Below are 19,990 nucleotides of genomic sequence, written 5' to 3'. Positions count from 1 at the left end.
TCTCCTAAATAAGGCTGAAGAAAAAGAAAGCAAGAAAAGGAAATCAACGCACACGGCAAGAGTTGAATAAAATATTTTGTAGATAGAGTTGGTTAGGGATAAGCTTGATTAGAGATAGAGTTGGATTAGTTAGAGATAGAGTTTTGATTAGAAAAGATTGTGTACGTGATTGGAGCCTTGCCATGTAACGTCGCCATCCGCCCTATAAATATAAAGGGTCGTGGCTATTGTAAAGAGAATCACACGATCAATAAACAAACATATTTACCTTTACCTTTCGGCCTCACGCCATTGCATTAGGAGTAGGAGTAATGTAGCTTCTTGATGAGTTCCTTCTAGCAAGCTGGGCTGCATCGACCTCGATCTCCAGCAAGTTGCAAGTCCCCGTCATCAGGTGTACTAGACTTCAACTTCCGGGCGCATCGCTGTCGTTGGGTCTAGTTTCATCTACCAGTTATCAAGTATCTTGGATCTTTGAGTTACGGCGCATCGCTTCTATCTCGATCTACGATATTCACCAGTTATCCTGCCTTGATTAAGCTTGCATCGGCTGATATTTATCTGTTCTATCATCTTGCCATTCCGTTTGCTTTAATTAGCTTTAGATCGGCTCATCATAGATGATAGATCGCTTGATAGCCTGTTACATCTTAATCCTAGCTACCCTTCGAGTGCTGTTGGAATTAAGTTCCATTGTGATTAGATTCATTGGCTAGCGGGGTCTGGATTGACGTCCTGCTGAGTGTTTCTAGGTTGCAACTACCGGACGCATCGCTGTGGTTTCACCTAGGAATATTGGTGGTGACGTTAGTTTAGATCTCATCGGTTTGTGGCTCTAGCTGTGGTGGAGCAAGAACTCAACGATGCTCTGTCTCCTATCAGCTGTCTAGCCGATGGTTATTGTGAAGTTATGTTGAATCGGCTTGAATAGTCGATGAGCCATTTGGATTCATCAGGATGTTTTTCCCAAATGCTTTTCAGAACAGCTTCGGATCTACTAGCTACTCTAGCATAGTAGCCGTAGCCGGAATCGTTTCAGCCACAACTCAAGTCTTGCCAAACTAACCCTAAATGTAACTCTAGGAAATTATCAAGGCAACCAGAGTCTATTAGAGGAAGGGAATGATTAGTAAACAAATGTTATGTTTGGACTGAGAAATCCAATAAAACTAACAAGCTAATTGAGGGATAAGGGTACCCACGGGTCTTATCGACCAGGATAATGGTCGGTTCTGACAAGTGGGTCTGCCCAACCACGCCGTGCGGGCCAAGGTAAGAAGATTCGTGGAGCACAAGTTCGGAGGTCGGGCAAACGGATTTTGCCCGGATATCACGAGATACTTGTTGTAAACTGACTTAAATTTTTTTCCATGTAACAATCGACTTGGATTAGATCTTATCCGATTATAACCCTAGGTCGTCAGCCTATATAAGGCATCCAGCGGTGCCCTCGAGGGTAAGGCACCTCAACTCATTGCATCCCAAACCAGCAATACAATCCACCAGAACACAGGACGTAGGGTATTACTCTCGAGACCCAAACCTATCTAAACCTTGCGTTCCTGTGTTACCATTCGAGTACTTGGTCTTACGATCTCCCTCGCCTACCAATCTACCACCTGGGTAACCTCCTGGTGGGCTGCCAGTCACTAAATCTGACAGTTGGCACGCCAGGTAGGAGTGATCGTGAGATCCTCCCCAGCGAGCTCGATGGCATCCCGCCCCAGCGTCATCTTCCCCAAGAGCATTAAGGACTTTCTCGCCAATTCGATCCAGATCCACTTCGGGAGCATGCTGATGGACTCCGACTCCACCACCTCCTTCCCCGACTCGACGTCCGCCGCCAGCTAGGCATCCGTCGAATCTGCTTCAATGGAGCAAGGTCTTCACCCGAGGATCATCATGCTGCTTGCCCAGCAGGTCGACAATCTCTCTCTCTCAGAGAGGGTCCCATACATCTTCGCGGCATCCCGCCCACCCACGCCCTTCGATCTAATCGTGGGCCTCGATCGCATCAGCAACACCATTGCTGAGTGCATCAACCTCTCTGAGGCAGCACTACGTCTCGGAATATCGGCGTATGGCTCTCCCCGCGCCCCTTTTGGCATCAAGAACTCGGCTGCCGTGTTTTTCGAAAAACTCGTGCAATCTTTCCAGATCCAATCTAACGACCCACCCAGTTTTTAGATTGCGGTGAGTTCCAAATCCCTCGCTTCGCCCTAATCCCAAACCCTTATGGTGAGGGCGACAATGGAAGCTCTCGTCACAAGATCGGGAAGTCTTTGTTGTCTCCGCCGAAGAACCTCCATGTGATGGTAAAACTTCCTTCCAGGAGGAAGGGCACAACGAGAGGAACCGAGATCGCGGCAGGCGCCGCCAACAGGAACGAGCCGAGCATGTTCGTTAGCCGCCCGCCGCCCCTGCAGCGGCCGGCGCACTGCCGTCCCGCCGGTACCCAACGGCACCGTCAATGGTGGCCAGGACAACGCTAGAGGTCAGGCTGGTCATGACGTCTTTGCTACACCCCAGGTCAACCTGGGAGCTATTTTTGCCGACCTGGAATATCTTCTAGACTCGGAGCAACTGAAGCGGATCCAGACACGCATCCGCGTCGCCAACGCCTAGATCGAGGAAAGGGCCCAGGCCCCAGAATGCTCAAGAAGCCAATCTTCGCACTCCACATCTACCCGGCACTCCCGAAGCCGATCTACCCAGAGTAGATCCAATCACAGCCGAGCCGATCATGGCCGCCACAGGGGAGGTCTGCAAGAACCCATTCAGGAGGAGGAGGTGGACCAATCCCAAAGCAATGACCACCACCCTGACAACGATGATCGCTAATGAGATAACCACCACCGCAACAACTGTCGCTGTGATGGACGAGGAGACGGCGAATGCCGTGGCCGGCCTGGTCAGCAACCTGACCGCGACAACCTCCGCGACCTCTGTGGCGAGCTCAACAACCTTCACCCGGAGTGGGATGAGGTGGAGCTCCGCCGGCATGCCCAATACGACCGCGACTTCGGTGCTCTAGGGGTCGGCAACCATCCAAATCATGACACGGAGCGGGAGGCCCGCAACCGCCGGGAGGAAGAGCTGCGCCACCGCGATGAGTATGACTGTCGCTACGGTGCCCCTAGTGAAGCCTACAATCCACCCTAGCACGACAACAGTGCAACCCCTTGGGCCCCACCGGTACAAAACCGCCTCATGGAAGACGACGACGTGGACATCGATGGGTTCGCCGCGTTCACCCCCCGCCTTAGGGTTGTCCAGTGGCCGCCCACCTTCAAGCTAGCCATCAACGAGAAGTATGATGATTGTTTCGACCTGACAATCTGGCTGAAGACGTACTGCACCACAGTCAAGGCTGCAAACGGCACCTACGACCAAATGGCCGCCTACTTCCCGGTGGTGATGGGAAGCGCAACTCTCCTACGGCTCGAGAACCTCCCACGAGGCTGCATTGACACTTGGGGTGAGCTCACCAAAGCCTTAACCCAAAACTATCAGGCCACTTACACCCGACCCAGGAACATGGAAAACCTCGGCCAAGTCTGCCAGTGAAAGAACGAAACTCTCCGCGAGTACATCAACTGCTTCTTCGACAACCGCAACAACCTGGCTAGCATTGAAGACCGCAACATCATCTGGTGCTTCCGTACCGTCCTCATGAACGGCTCGATGTTCCGCAGCATGTTCCAGGCTGCTCCCAAGATGGTCGGACACATGATGCAGATGGTCAACCTTCATGCCAACATAGATGAGGCCGAGAACGTCCAATTCTAGGACGGCAAGCATCGCCACAACGACAACTACGAACTACTAACCCATCAAGACCATCAGCCCAGCCCCGGCCGGAGCCCTCCTGACCTCGAAAGAGGGCCCCTGAGGTCCTTGCCGCTAAAGCCGAACCTGTGAGGCAGACAACCTTCCTCCAGGAGGAGTTTGACAATACGTTGAATGGCCCGTGCCCCTTCCACAAGGACGCATGCCACAATCTTCGGGACTGCATGGTCCTCAAGAAAGAGCTCGGCGCCCCGATGAAATACAAGCAGCCTCGCCAGAACAACTACCACAGGAAAGACAACCACCGCGACAATAGCCACCACGACGACCGCGACAACCGCCACCGCGACGACCACAACAACCAACGCAGAGAAGACCATCGTGACCAGCCCAACCCTGATGCCAACTAGGGCGTCGGCAATGACAACTGCGAGTTCCAGCACACCTTGTGGGAGGTGAACACCATCATCGGCGGCCCTAAAGCTTTCTGCAGCAACCGCAAGCACAAGTTACAAAGATGGGAAGTGCACTTCGTCTCCGTCACACCAGTCCAGTATCTACGCTGGTCGGAGATGCTCATAACCTTCTCCAAGGAAGATCACTGGGTGCACCTCCCGGACCTTGTGTCTTACCTGTTGGTGGTCTTCCCCACCATAGACAGAGTCCCCACCATTGACGGTGGTAGCGGCCTCAACATCATCTTCACTGAGACCCTAAAGCACATGGACTTCAACTTCGAGTGGCTCCTTCCCTACAAAGACCCGTTCTATGGCATAGTACCCGGCAAAGGTCCTATCCTATCGGGAGAGTCATCCTGCCGATCACGTCCGGCACCCTCGACAACTACCGCACCGAGCACCTCACCTTCGAGGTTGCCAACTTCAAGACCTCCTACCAAGCCATATATGACATGCCAATGCTGGCAAGGTTCATGGCGATCCCCAATCATACCTACCTCATCCTCAATATGCCGGCTCCAAATGGTGTCCTCTCCATCTTCGGTAATGTTGAAACATCCTACAAGTGCGACACGTAAGCTCTGCAGGTCACCGAGACCCTGGAGTACTCGGCCAACGCCACCACAATGCTCGTCGAGTCCAAGAAGGTGGACCAAAGTCAGCTAACAATCCCAGAGGCGAATCTGACGCCCATGGCACTGCAGTCCAACCCACAAGTCAAGAAGATAAGCCTTGGCCTGGAAGACCCTTCCTAGACGGCCCTCATCGGGGCCGGCCTCACCCTCCTAAATAGGAAGACGCGCTCACCAGTTTCCTCCGGGATAACTCGGACATATTCACGTGGAAACAATCCGATATGCCCGATGTCCCGCGGGAGCTAGCTGAGCACTCCTTGGAGCTGAGCAAGACAGCAAGGCTAGTCAAGCAAAAGCTTTGCTGTTTCGCTCAAGATCGCAAGGAGGCTATTAGGGTAGAAATACATAAGCTCTTAGCTACCGGTTTCATCCATGAATGTAAGCACCCCGACTGCTTAGAAAATCTAGTCCTTGTAAAGAAGAAAATTGGTGAATGGAGAATGTCTATCGACTACACCGATCTCAACAGGCACTGCCCTAAAGACCCCTTCCCTCTTCCTCGCATCGATCAGTCGTGGACTCCACAGCCGGTTGCACCCTGCTGTGCTGCCTTGATTGTTACTTGGGCTATCACTAGATTGCCCTCAACCCCACCGACCATGATAAGACTATGTTCATAACGTCCTACGGCATATGCTGCTACAACACCATGATGTTTGGGTTAAAAAATGCCGGCACCACCTACCAGAAGGCAGTCCAGAGTTGCCTCGCGAAACAACTTGGCAAAAATGTAGAGGCCTACGTCGACGATTTGGTTGTCAAGACCAAAAACAAAGAGAACTTCATCGCTAACCTTGCCCAAACTTTCGACAGCCTCCGGGCCTATCGATGGAAACTCAACCCGGGCAAATGTGTCTTCGGTGTCCCGTCTGGAAAGCTCCTGGGCTTCATGGTTAGCCAACATGACATCAAAGCTAACCCCATCAAAGTGGACGCCATCAGGAATATGGCATAGCCGGCTGGCAAAAAGGACGTCATGAAGCTCACAGGCATGATGGCGGCCCTTAGCCGTTTCATCAGCAAGCTCGGCGAAAAGAGACTCCCCTTCTTCAAGCTACTCAAGAAGGCGAACAAGTTCAAGTGGGACAACGAAGTTCGCAAGGCCCTCAAGGAACTCAAAACATTCCTCTCCACCCCTCCCATCCTGATGGCCCCGGTCGACCAGGAAACATTGCAGCTATACATCTCCGCGACAACACATGTTGTGAGCACGGCGCTAGTTGTAGAACGCGAAGAACCCAACCACACCCACATGGTGCAAAGGTTGGTATATTACGTCAGCGAGGTCCTGAGCGACTCCAAGGTCCCTACACGTAGGTCCAGAAATTGCTCTACGCAATCTTGATCACCTCCCGCAAGCTACGTCACTACTTCAAAGCACACAAGATCCAAGTGGTCTCCTCCTACCCAATCGGCGAAATCCTGCACAACAGGGATGTCCACGGTCGAGTGGTCAAATATTCTGTGGATCTCAGCAAATTTGACATCAACTTCTGCCCACATCATGCGATCAAGTCCCAGATCCTGGCTGACTTCATTGCTAAATGGACTAAGATCCAAGAGTCGTCCTCCCTGGAGAGGTCGGAGCAGTGGATGATGTACTTCGACGGCACCCTCAACCTCGAAGGAGCTTGCGTGGGGGTCCTCTTCATATCCTCGAAAGGTGAGTAGCTCAAGTACATTCTCCATATCCACTACAAGGCTACCAACAATGGCGTCGAGTACAAGGCCCTCATACACGGGCTCTGCATCGCCGCCTCGCTCGGCATTAAGTGCATCCTCACTTTTGGCGACTCCAAGGTTGTCATTAAGCAGGTCAACAAGTCCAGGAGTGCACCAAGGAAACCATAGACGCCTACTACATCGAGGTTCGCAAACTTGAAGCTCACTTCAATATTCTCGAGTTCCATCACGTCCCTAGGGAACACAATGTCACTGCTGACGTCCTATCCAAGCTCGGCTCGAAACGCGCCCAAGTACTGGTCGACGTGTTCGTCCAGGACTTGTGAAAACCCCCTATCAAGGTATTCGACCTGGACCAAGCTGACGGCAACGACCAAGCTAAGGTTGACCCAGCGCCCACCGATGTCCTGATGATTGAGGCGGAGGACGACTGCCGCGCACCTTTCATCGCATTCATCACCGACAACATGTCCCCAAAGGACAAAGCCGAGCACAAAAAGCTCACACAACGCAACACCAACTATGTTGTGATCAGTAAGGAGCTATACAGAAAGGCCGCATCTATGGGCATTCTAATGAAGTGCATCTTCTGCAACAAAGGCCTTGAACTGCTCCATGAAATCCACTCAAGTTCGTGCAGGAACCATGCCGCCTCAAGCAACTTGGTCGGGAAAGCATTCTGCTCTGGCTTTTACTAGCCAACTACTATTGCCGACGCAAAAGATCTCATCCAGAGGTGTAAACGGTGCCAATTTTTCTCCAAGCAGCAGCTACTCCCAGTGCAGGCCCTGCGTATCGTCCCACCATCCTGACCCTTCACCTACTAGCGGCTGGATATGGTCGGCCCTTTCAAGTTGACAAATTCACCAAGTGGATTGAAGTCAAGGCTGTCACTAGCATAGAGTCGTCCAAAGCCACTCAATTCGTCAAAGAGCTGACACACTGCTTTGGGGTCCCCAATAGGCTCATCACCGATCTGGGCAAGCAGTTCACAGGATCCAAATTCTAGGATTTTTGCCAAGACAACCACATCGACATATACTACTCCTCAGTAGCTCACCCACGATGCAATGGCCAGGTCGAACGTGCGAATGGGATGGTCCTCGAATCCCTCAAGCCTCACATCTTTGACGATGCATCCAAGTACGTCACCAAATGGCTTCGCGAGTTACCCCATGTCATTTAGGACCTCTACACCCAAAAGAGTCGGGCCACCAGCTACACTCCATTCTTCCTCGTCTATAGCTCAGAGGCTGTACTGCCCACAGATGTAGCCTTTGGTGCCCTGTGGATTCAATACTACGAGGAAGGGGAAGCAGAAAAGAGTCGACAGGTCGACATCGACAGCCTGAAAGAGTACCGTGTGGCGGCCCTCATACAGCATGTGCGGCACGGGCAGCAGATTCGATGCTACCACGATAGGAACGTCCAGAAACGCTCATTCAACATTGGAGACCTAGTGCTCCATTAGATCCAGTACACCAAGGCCATGCACAAGCTGTCGACCCCATGGGATGGGCCCTTCATCATTAAAGAAGTCATCCAGCTCGGCACTTACCAGCTCCAGTGGACGGACGGCTCAAGCGTCCCCAACCCATGGAACATCCAACACCTGCGGCACTTCTGTGGTGGAATCGTCCAACTTAAACTTGTTTAAATGCGCCTAATCGCTGCCGATGCAGCATTTATCTGAAACGTACTTAAAATAGTATAAGTCCGTTCGTCCGTCGAGTGTCCTCAGGACTCCTCGAATGATCCACGTCACGTCTCATAGCCATACACCAGGATTGTTTCCGCAATGGGAAAGCATCAACAAATATTACATTTTTACATACATACATGAGGTACGAGTTATTACAAGACATAGTTTGAAATAAACTTAACCGTGCAGGTTAGATAGAGGTTCTAGGATTCAAACATAAACGGTTAAGGTGGAAGATGAGCATTTAAGATTTCTTTTAAGGGTATTGTGAGACTCATAACAATACCCTAGTTTTTCGGGGCTTCCTCCTCGGTGGATTCCTGCGGTGCCTCTAAAAATATCCACAAGGGATAACCCTGAGTACGGGGCACTCAGCAAGGCTTACCCGACTAACCCATATAATAACTTTTCTTGGAACTACATGATAGCTTTTTCAGTGTACTTGGCTGACACATTTTTGTCAAAAGAGCTTACTAAAAGTGAGACCTTAGCTTTATCTTTTATTTTGATTAAGTTATTACCTAACCATTCTAAATGATGATAAAAGATTAATTGCAAACAACAAGGTATTAAGTCATACATCAAAACATTAGTGGAAGGATATAGCATTCATGAATTTATACTACGATGCTTAACAGTGATCAAGTGCATTCATAACCGAGAATTGCGCCGATCCGGATCAAATTACATCATGCAGGAGAGTACCCTGATCACCAGTTATATACGACTGTCCAGGTCGTACGTAATGACTTTTCGATTAGCAAATCCAATGATTGGGAATAAGACTACCTGGACCCAGGGACGCACCCCCACATGGGACCCCACGTCTGGCCTGATCACCATTTGAGTTTCAGGCTACGCCCCTGCCAATATCCAGCACGTCAAGCGCAAGTACGAAGTATTCCCGATCAGAGGGTTTACTAACCTACTGGGCTTTACTGGTCCCATACCCAGTAAGTGATCAGATGTCTTTCACTTGATCAAAGCTTAAGACAACGAATCGAGCCTTAACCAAATTAATCTAGCAGACAGAACTACATCCTTAGCTTCTATCCGCTTCTTAACTTCCAAGTTATCTTTCCATAAATAACATGCATGACTCATTATTTACCTTAAGGTTCGGTAAACCAATTATTTAAGCAACTAAGCATTTCTAGACTTGGGTTATTTACTAAATGTTTGAACAAGTGGCAAAGATGTTCTTAAAACAAGGTACGATAATGCACAAGAATGGGTTTCAAGCAACTCCTAGACCTAGTGCATTCATATAGCAAATAACCGATAATTGGACACATGAAATATTGACTCCAAAATAATAGGTATAATGCACTGGGGCTTGCCTTGTTCTATAAAAAAGTTAGCACTGTCTGAAGGATTGGCCTCGTAGGGAACCAACTCAATGATCTCTTCGAACTCCGGAGATCCTTCTGAAAATTCCGAGAAATTCCCTTCCGGTGCTTCGGTGTCTATGACAAAGCATATGCAGGGGTTAGGAATGCAACTTTTTGAATATAAGACTATACAACTTCCCTTCATGATAAAGTTGCAAGCCAACAAGGACTATACAATTTATCATGATAAAGTTGCAAGCCAACACACAAAAACCCGAAAAGATTAGCCCAACAATTTTATTTTCTTTACTAACCTTACCTAGGGCTTTTTCTTTTATTTTTAGAAGACATTATAATTATTTCCTAATCTTGAAACCTAATTTCCTATGAGTTAACAATTATTTGTGATTATGAAATGTTATTCCATATTTTATGCATTTACTAAAGATTAAGTATTTATTTAAATACCTTAAAAGAAAGGCATTAAATAAATACCCAAATTTTTATTATTTTTTTTCCTAGGGTATAAAAATTTTAATGCATAAAGGAAAATAAAATAAACCTAACAAAATTGGTTTCACTAATTTTGGACACCCCTAGAAATTTCTGTGATTTAAATGCTAATAAACGGATTTAATCTATTTATTCTACAAAGAAAATCTAAATTTTTCCCGAAAAACCCCCGGCCTACTTTTCTCACGCACCCTTACTCTACCCCCTCTCTCTTACGCTGGGCCCGCGGCTCGGACCCACCCCCTTCTCCTATTCATCCTACCCGCTGGCCTCTTATACCTCTACTGGGCCTATTGGGCCGTTTTCCTTTTTCTTTTTCCTTTCTCCAACCGGCACCGGCCCAACGGCCCACTACTCCTCCTCCTCTTCTTCTGCGAAACCGGCCGGCTGGACCACCTGGACCTCCGGCCTTTTTCCCTCCAACGGCCCTTCCCCGCACCGGCACTTGGGCCGACTAGACCCTCGGTCCACTTAAGCCATCGCCCGGCCTGCCTCCTCCCTCTCCTTTCCTTCCTGACGCACGGGCCCGCAGCAAAAGAGCCTTCTTCCTCCTCCCGCCAAAACCCGAGCGCAACAGGGGCGATGCGGCTCGCCGGCCGGTACCCTACCGGCGACGGGGCTAGGCCGGGGAAGCATCTCCATGACCTAGCGCACCCGTGCGCGGCGGTAGCTCCCCAGGAGGTGGCCGGAGCCACTTTCCCTACGGCGGCAGGCGGCGGCGCCTACGGCTGGTCATGGCTAAGCACGACGACGGCTCGGCCTACCCCGACAACTACCTCTACGGCTTCCTAGCACCCTAGACGCCTACCTAAAACTGACCACAAGGAACAACAGCGACAACAAGGGGGTGCTCACCGTGAGCAGGAGGTGCGGCGGTGGCGGACGGGAATGACGGCGGTTTATGGCATGCCGGCGGAGAAGCGGGGCAACAAGCTGCTAGGGTTGTCGGTGGGGTGTGTGTGGAGGTGTGGATGGAAGGAATTGACAAGAGCTGCGGTGTGGTGGGAGTATTTTGTTCGGCGGCGGCAGCTTGACAGAGAGGGCGGCAGTGGTAAAAGAACAGACGGTAAGCACGGCGGCGGGAGCGGTAGTTATTTGAAGTTTTCACCGTGCGCATGGTCGACACCGTGGCCTAGCTATGGACTTGCGTGGCAAGGAGGTGGCGTAGCTGCTGTGCTGGCGGTCGGCCGAGAACGCCGGCGGCGACACGTTGGGCTCGGCTCTGTCACCCCCCCCCTCTTTTGTTTCTGACGCCCGAAAGTTCAGGTCCAAATCACGGTTGATTTTGAATCCGATGGCTCCTCGGTCCTTTAAGCAATGTTGTAGATAAACTCGAGCACTACAACTCATATTTAAACTCTTGCCCGAGATAATCATCCATTTGTTGGCAATTTCAAAAACATTTGCCCTCAGGTAACTGAACTTCATTGAACTCCCGATTCAGTTCGTTAGTCACTTGATCATGGTCATTTACCCATCTTCGTAAATAATTTCAGTGGTCCAAATCCCTTCCTTTTAGTCCAACTACTAACCAATTACGCTCTACAACCATCAGGGATTCCATTTTGCTCCTAATCACCTATACTTCTTGGACCACATTCTCCTGAATTCAGCTCCAAACATCGGCACTTATCACTGTTTTTAGACTTAGGCAGAAATTCAGTTCAGCAGCTAAGTTGACCGTGGTAAAGTGCTGACTTTGAGCCTCCATTTGAAATGGGTCCCTCTACTATTCTTGATCGACAACACCTTAAGATACTTGTCCAAAGTCTATAATTTAATACTGTATAGTTGTCTTAGTCCATTTATTTGGAAAATTTGGCAGAAATTAATTTCCAAAATGGACACTGGTGCTGTTTTTTGTGAAATCCTATTGTCGGACGGTGAATAGGGCTCTTCTATTTTGATTTCTTCTTTTGGTTTTCTTGAAATATTTAGGCCCAGATTTTGTCCCCAATCTTGATCTCTAAGTTCTAAACACTCTTATCCTTTCATTCCATATTTTTGCCAAATTTTTCTGAATTTCGAATTCAAAATTCAAAATTTGGTCAAATTTGACTCGAATTTGATTTTTTTTAGCCAATTTCTTCTCCTTTTCTTCATGATTTACCCTTACTTCTTCTGAATTGTTTTTGATGGCTAAAATGGCAGGTGTTACAACTTCTACCCTTAGGACTTAAAAGCTATGTGCTCTTTTTAGATTTCGCATTAAATAAAAAAACCTCAAAGGTTCCTTGTGTACCTATTGCCTTCTCGCTTCCTTATCCGAGCTCTTACTCATACTGGAGGATTGTCCGACCTAATCGATAGACCATACCCTCACCATTATGCTCAGGGGCTTCCCCCATTATTTGCCGACCTTCAGGTCTTACTCCTTCTCCTTCCCCTCCCATGACAAATACGACTAACTCGTGTGGACGGTGTCGTAGCTCACGGAACCCAGACAACTTTGTGGTTGCCCCCTCTACAAGCTCGAGATCCGCTCTCAGCAGATTACTGGCTAGGCAAGGTTGGGTGCTTAGCGGCTATAGGCCTAATCCACTCAATGTCATGTTGTATACACCAAAGGTGGGTGGATTCTTTCCATTTTCACAAGTCATCTATTTACATAATTATCCATAATCCGGAACAAATTGATATGCTACAAGTTTTGTTTTACAGGTCCAGCTTCTTAACAGCGTTCTCTGCCACACCAATAAACTCCTCGGCTAGTTCCGGGAGTTTCCTCACGTCGAAGTCCACTGTGACCCCTGCACCAGCATGATCTAAAGGAATCCGCACGCAGTGCATCTTTAGTACCGCCAAGACATGCCAGGTGCACTCCACCGCGGTTTCCTTCAGCAACTCTTTTAGCCGTCCTGGCACACTCTTAAGGCGATTGAGAAGTGGCGTCAGCACGGCCGGGTCAGCTTCCGGTTGGACCATGTCCATCACATAGATGACCATCCTACGCAGAGCTTGCAGCTCCACCTCCAGCCCTGCAATCACCAATTGGTCACGCTAAAGACTTTGCATTGCGGTGACTAAGCATCGGTCAGTGTCCCTGCGCAAGCCAGCCTCATAAGCCAGTTTCTACGACACTGTATACTCACGGTGAACTGCCATGCCATGATCTTGCTGGAGAAAGGCATTTGCCGCCTCACACTCCTTGAGGTCCCGCCTGAGCCTCTCCTCCCTCGCATCAGCATCTGCCCATCAGAATCAACACACATAAGCACTAGGAGTTCAGGATCAGAACCAAGCCAACAGGTCAGAGCAACGTACCTTTTAACAGCGCATCGAGGTCACCTTGGATCTCCTTGGTTATACGTTTATGTTCGGCAAGCTCACGGTCCTTCTGCCTGAGTTGCTCCATGGCGTCCTCCTTAGTCCTCTTAAGGTCGGCCTCAAGTTGCTGCACCTTAAGACGGTACTCCTTGGCTCGCCGAACCGCGTCTGCCCTCTTGTACGCACGCGTGGCCAGATTATGCCCGCATACTAAACTTAGCACACTGCAAAGAAATGAAACCCCGGATGCAGATCTCCAATGGTGGTTGGCGTACCTACATATACTAGTGTAGAGACCTTGGAAGACGTCTGTTGCAGCTCTGCAAGGTCCTTGTCTTCCAACACACCCCCAGCAAGGCTAGTCCCGGAGAAGTCCAAGGTGTCTAAACTATCTCCTTCTTGCATATCCACATCGGCGTCCTCGGCGGCCCTCTCTGGCAATGGATCATCCCTGGGCAGCTCCTCCAGGTGGGATGTAGCTCTGGCTCTTTCACAATCACTTTCGTGGCCCCGGAGCTGGCTGCAGCAGTGTCTGTAGCAACCGCACTCAAAGGCGTAGCATCCCCAACCACGTCCTGTTCTAGGCACCAGAACTTGCGCCACTTCTCCTTCCACGCGGCGATCTTGGTCCTCACTGGCCTTTGGAGGTGAGGAGTGCTGAAGGATGTGGCCACTCGCTCCTTCGGCATGGGATGAACCAGCAGTCGACTACATACCGGACTCATTATCCAGCACGACCTTCCCGTATCGTCAATGCAAAAGGCAACTTGAGAAAGACAGGCAACAAAAGAACCTAGAGATGGATAATATAACCAGATTACACTTACTTGGTGCTTTGTTTCACCTAGAACTTGGGACGCAAGGGTGGTGGTGGCGCCAACATGTATTCACTCGGTCTCCTCCCGTGGATCTCCGCCTTCAGCTTCTCCTTGATCCGCTCCGCATCGACTGCGGTCGTCTCAAGGAGCTTGGCCTTCTTCTTCTTGGTGGCCGAGCTCAGCGAGTCGGACTTCTCATCCACTTCGCTGGTCCATCCATCCACGGGGGCAGTGCTCGGTGCAGCCTTTTCCTTCCTCTCGACCACCATTTTCCTCTTACCGCTCGGCTTCTGAGATTTAGAGGCGGGAAGTTTCTTCACGGCCTACCGTGTCTGACGTCCAACTAGCACAGAGTCCTCAGTCCTGCAGCCCTCATTTGGCGCATCCTCATCCGACCCCTCAAAGGAGGAGTCCGACTCCCAATCAAGGGCAGCAGGCAGCTGGTCGGACTTGGTGGTCGGACGAAACTTGGGTCGCTGCTGCTCGGTTCTTTTGGGAAGCGGTGCTTGCCAAAAGAACTCAAACTTACGGCTCTTGTCAATCAACAAGATCGGTTTGAGAAAATGCAAAAGCAAAGCAGGAAAGCCAAACGATATAATTAAGATCTTATCGGGTCAGATGGCCTCTTGAGGGAGTACATCTTGGGGCAGTGCTTGTTCTTGATGACACCACCTAAGAACTCGCATACCCGGTCAGCAACTTCTTCCATCGTCACCTTTCGCTGCGCCTCTCGGGTCGGATCCAACAGCCCCGAGTACTCATACGCCGGGTGGACCTTGTCCTCGATCGGCTGCACCAGCCTCCGGCAAAAGTTGATGCTCACAACCCGGTTGTGAGCACACAACCTTTTAGGTCAGCAATCTCCTTCAACAGCTGCTTCACCTGGACCATTTCCGTGGAGGTGGGCTAGTTCGACCACTCCGGCATTGTCAAAGGTGCATATCCAAGGCAGGGTGGTAGCTCGGGCTTCTAATTGGCGATAAGGAACCATTCCTTGTGTCACCCCTTATTTGAGTCCTTGAGCTTAAGATCAAAGTACTCCAAGACCCTCTTTGGCTATAGCAAAAATCCACAACCACTGATCAATCTCAACTTCCCCTTGGCCGACACAATTTTAAATTGGTAGAGATATTTTCACAGATTGAAATGGGGAGGAATGCTGAGGAAAGCCTCACAAAGGTGGATAAAACTTAGATGTCCAAAATGGATTTAGGGTTGAGATGCACTAATTCGATCTTGTAGTACTCTAGCAACCCATGGAAGAAATCTCCCATCGGGATCCCAAATGCACGCTCAAAGAACACCACAAAGATGACAGCCTCTGTCTTGTCCTCAGTAGGGAAGTCCTGGTCGGCTATCACCTTCCACTCCAGCAACATCTTGGGCCCAAGGAGACCCAAGTTGATTAGGGCCTAGATCTGCTCCTTGGTCATCACGGACTTCAATGAATAGGTCAAAAAGTCCGGTGCCTGCTCCGCCGCCATCACTTCAGTCTCTACCCATCGTGATGCAGATCTGATGTGGGTGGGCCTCTTGGTTCATGTACGATAGGGACAGGCGGCGCGGAGGTGGTGGCTACACCCTTCGGGCGGAGGAGCGGTGGATGCGGCGGCGTGATCTAGGGCTCTCAGGCACGGCGGCGATGGAGTTGGTGGCAATGGCGCTTGAGGGCGAGTGTGGGGAAATGAAAATGAAACCATGCCTCTTTGGCTTTTGAAGGCATTGATGCTGTAAACCTAGCATCAGAATCCACGGATCCCCCGTTGTTGGTCCCCTAGCGGAAGTAGTTCTGATGAAGTCAAGGCCCGACCATCTATTAAGGCTGGATCGTCCTCCAGGTTGAGGAAGCGCTCAACTACATATGAGCTTGTAGCCACGATCTCTACAACATTGAAGGAGAAGCGGACCGTAGTTGCGAAATGGTCTGTGAAGAAGTCTATGGCTGTCGATGATGTACCCCAAGGTAATTACCTATGAGGAAGGAAAAGATCATGAGTATCACATACTGTCGAAAGGTGTCTCCAATATCACCACCATGTCTACTTTAGCTAACACTGGTGGTTCGTAGGTGATCGAGCCGGCGATAGACACAGAGAAGGCAGTTGTCGTACATACATCTATGGGTCCACCAGTTTGTTTGGACAGTCCTAGATATGGGGCTCGACACGGAGACGCTACTGATATGGAGACATGGTGCAAGACGGTGTAGTCTACAAGGAAAGACAGATACTAGTGGAGGATTAGGAAAGTACTCGTTGTAAAAAGAGTAGAACTCCTCTAGTCGTATCCGACTAGTATTATTCTAACCAACCAACCTGTAACCCTGCCCCCGGCAATATAAGGTGCGATAGGGACCCCTCTAAAGCAATTCAATCCAACCAACACATAGGATGTAGGGTATTATGCTATTCAGCGGCCCGAATATGTCTAAACTGTGTGTCTGTGTTTACCTTCAAGTTCATGATCTCGATGAGCCCCACTAACCAAAACACTACCTCGGGCACCCCCCTCGGTAGATTGCTGGGTTTAAACACCAATAGCTGGCATGCTAGGTAGGGGGTCTCGCTGAGAATCCACTAGTGAACTCGATGGCACAAGTCATGATCAAGCCAATCGTCATGTTTGAAGTAGGTCCGAGTTCCTAGGTTTGCATCGCAAACGGTGCTGGAAATTTCCACTGCCTCGTTGCGTCGACCCCGAAGAAGAAGCAGTAAATTATAAAGCTCCAACACCAAGCTCCAGAGGATCTCATCGAAAATTTTGGCGAATTTTCAAATTCTGACCTAGTCAGAGGCTGGGGGGATTGGTCCAAGTTCAACTTGACTTTTTCCGCCAGTTGGATTGACTTTTAGAGCCAGCACATAAGCCATCGTGCGAGTTAGATTCCCACCAAATTCTATTCCCGTTCGAACTCCAAAATGCGACCACTGTTTATCAAGCGGCCCTGTCAAGATCACAATCCAATACGGATGCGATCGAGAACCTCGACTACTACTCGGATTCAGACGAGGAGAATCCTTTATCAGGTCCATAGTAGGGCCTGGTAATCACATCAACTCGTCAAGGTACATTCGTCTACTAGCCTAACATGAAGCCACCTGCTCTCGTCAAAAACAACGATTCGCACCTCATTGGCTACCTTGACACTCTCCCATACCAGGAGGGAGCTCCTCTATCGCCCATCTATGAGGAAGGCAGCACCACGAAGGTCATCACTTCAAGCTCGGGGAGCTACTCTCGAGAGCGAGAACTCTTCGCCATCATTACTGGACAAGAGGACGAAGATGAAGAGAAACGGGACAGGAACCCGCGACATGAGCACTCACAGGATGACCTCACTGCTAACGTTGTCAGAGAAGAGACCAAAGCTCAAAGAACTCGACGACGAGCAAGAAACACTACAAGAGCATAGCACCACCACCGCCTTGCAGCAGACCTACCAATCCAGAAATTGGATAACACCTTTGAAGCAGTTCAAACACGTCACCATCGTACTCCCCTGGCTACCATCGCATCTATTGATCTCATCACCTGCATGATGCCACAGAACAAGTACACTAGATAGTTGGCTGAACTGGCGGAACTCGCGTACAACAACTCGATCAGCAGAATTTGATATAGTCAGTCCAACGCACCACATCCCAGTGAAGTCAACATGGCAGTAGCCATAGAGGACCTCCGTCAAGACCAAGTCAACTCGGAGGTGCCAGAACAAGCCAAGCTAGAGCTGAAGGTAGTAGGACAGGACCCTCGGGAGGCTGTGGCCACCGTGGGGCTAACCTAGAGCCTGAACAGCTAGTAGGAGACCTCCGCAAAAAGATCAACGCCAACCACAACGCCCGTACCATCATCAATGGATGGCGCCGCGAGCGCGAGCAAGAAGTCAAACACCTAGGAGATGACACTGACGGGTTCCCCACCGTCTCCAAACGTGTGAGGAGGACAACTCTACCCAAAAAATTCAAACCTCTGGGCATCACCAAGTACGATGGCAAGAAAGACCCAGTCCAATGGCTCCGGTGCTACTCTCTATCAGTACAAGCAGCGAGGGAAAATAACAACACCAAAGTCATCTACTTCCCCATATGTATGGAGGCGGCGCCACTCACATGGCTTGAATCATTGGACAAAAACTCCATCGACTCGTGGAAGGACCTCAAGGTGGTGTTCACCAACAACTACGTGGGGGCAATGTAGCGTCCTGGCAACAGGATTGACTTGTCTTAAGTTAAACAACAAGAAGGCGAGACCCTACGGAGCTACTTGCGTTGCTTCTTTGACAAAAAGGCCACAATTGTGGATGTCACGAAGCGCGACATTATTGACTGCTTCCAAAACAGCCTCCATGACCGCTAGATGTTCCAGGACTTCGATAGAAGATGCCCCGCTGATTTTAAAACTCTCAAGATCATGGTACATATGTGGGAAGATGAAGAATACAGGGAGATTGAAAGCTTCAAGTCCAATCGCAACAAGGGCCAGAACAACAACAATCAGAACCATGGCCAGCACAATGACAAGAACCACAACGATCACCCCAAATTTGACATCCGAAATAACTACTCGGGAGGTAACAACCGCAAGCACAAGCCAGACAATAATGTCGCGGTAATTTCGCAGTCGTCCAAGAAAAGTGGCAGCAAAAATCAAGACAGGCCCTCGTTCAACGAGCTCCTGAAGAAACAGTGGCCACGGCACCCATACCACAAGCACTCTGTGATAGATTGTTTCAATCTATGCAGAGTCATGAAAGACCTGCTAGAGCCATCAGGCACCAAAAACAATGGCAAGGCCAAAGAAGACGAAGACGATGGTGACAATGGCAAGTTCGAGAACCCATCCAACACCATCAACGTCATCTTCGGCGAAACCCCGGGTACTGCTACTAAGCGGTCTCAGAAGCTCACTCTTCAAGAGATAATGTCCATTGAACCTACGATGCCAACATTCCTCAAATGGTTCGAGCTGCCAATTACCTTCTCCGGGAAGGACCAATGGACGGTATCTCCTCGTCCTGGACCCAATTGTCGCTGGCTCCAGACTTACTAAAGTACTCATTGACAGCGGTAGCGGCCTCAATGTCTTGTACGCCAAGATGCTGAAGAAGATGGGCCTCGACGTCACCGATATGCTCACCCCAACGAACTCTACATTCTATGGGATCATCCCGGGCAACGCGGCAATACCCCTCGAACAGGTGGTTTTGCCAGTTACCTTTGGGACCAAAGAACACTACCGGACAGAATACATCCGGTTCGAGGTAGTGCACTTTGAAACATCGTACCACGCCATCCTTAGAAGACCAGCATTGTCTAAATTTATGACCATCCGGCACTATATGTACCTAGTACTCAAGATGTCAGGACTCAAGGGAGTACTCTCCCTGCACAGAGATTAAAAAGGTCATATGACTATGACATAGAAGCTGTGGAGCTAGCAGCAACTACTCAAGTACCAAACTCGATGATGCAAGTCTTCGCCGCATCCAAGAAGCCATCCCCGTTAGAACTTGAGATTCTAGAAAAGAAGTTAGGGGCAACCATGGTCAACCTAGCAAGTGAAGTATACATCAAAGCCATTGACCTTGAGATTGGTGATAGCTCCAAGACAGCCCTAATCGACACAGGGCTGGATCATAAATAGGAAAGCGCGCTCGTCAGCTTCCTTCGGGCCAACCGAGACATCTTCGCAGAAACTAGCGGACATGCCAAGCACTCAACATGAATCCAAAAGCTACACCAAAGAGGCAACGCCTATGACGATTCGACCAAGACAGAAGGGAAGCTATCAAGAA

At 49.8% G+C, this 19,990-nt stretch overlaps 1 protein-coding gene across 1 annotated transcript; it reads left to right on the top strand.

The window, feature by feature from the left end:
• Positions 1-4,361: 4,361 nt before the first annotated feature.
• LOC101778803 lies at positions 4,362-4,825 on the top strand. Its single transcript, XM_004967169.1, has 2 exons — positions 4,362-4,552; positions 4,597-4,825. Exons 1-2 carry the CDS (start codon positions 4,362-4,364, stop codon positions 4,823-4,825), a joined length of 420 nt encoding a protein of 139 aa, XP_004967226.1.
• Positions 4,826-19,990: the final 15,165 nt, after the last annotated feature.

The sequence above is a fragment of the Setaria italica genome, chromosome IV (assembly GCF_000263155.2).
Source record: "Setaria italica strain Yugu1 chromosome IV, Setaria_italica_v2.0, whole genome shotgun sequence".
Taxonomy (NCBI): Eukaryota; Viridiplantae; Streptophyta; class Magnoliopsida; order Poales; family Poaceae; genus Setaria; species Setaria italica.
Note: the sequence above shows the minus strand (reverse complement) of the source record. Positions and strands in the feature narration are given on the sequence as shown.

Bases quoted from the DNA above. Each gene is read 5' to 3' on its own strand.
- LOC101778803 (XM_004967169.1), top strand. From the start codon at position 4,362: ATGCTCATAACCTTCTCCAAGGAAGATCACTGGGTGCACCTCCCGGAC. The intron at 4,553-4,596 runs GTTCTATGGCAT...TCCTATCGGGAG, and splicing joins CTCCTTCCCTACAAAGACCC to AGTCATCCTGCCGATCACGT.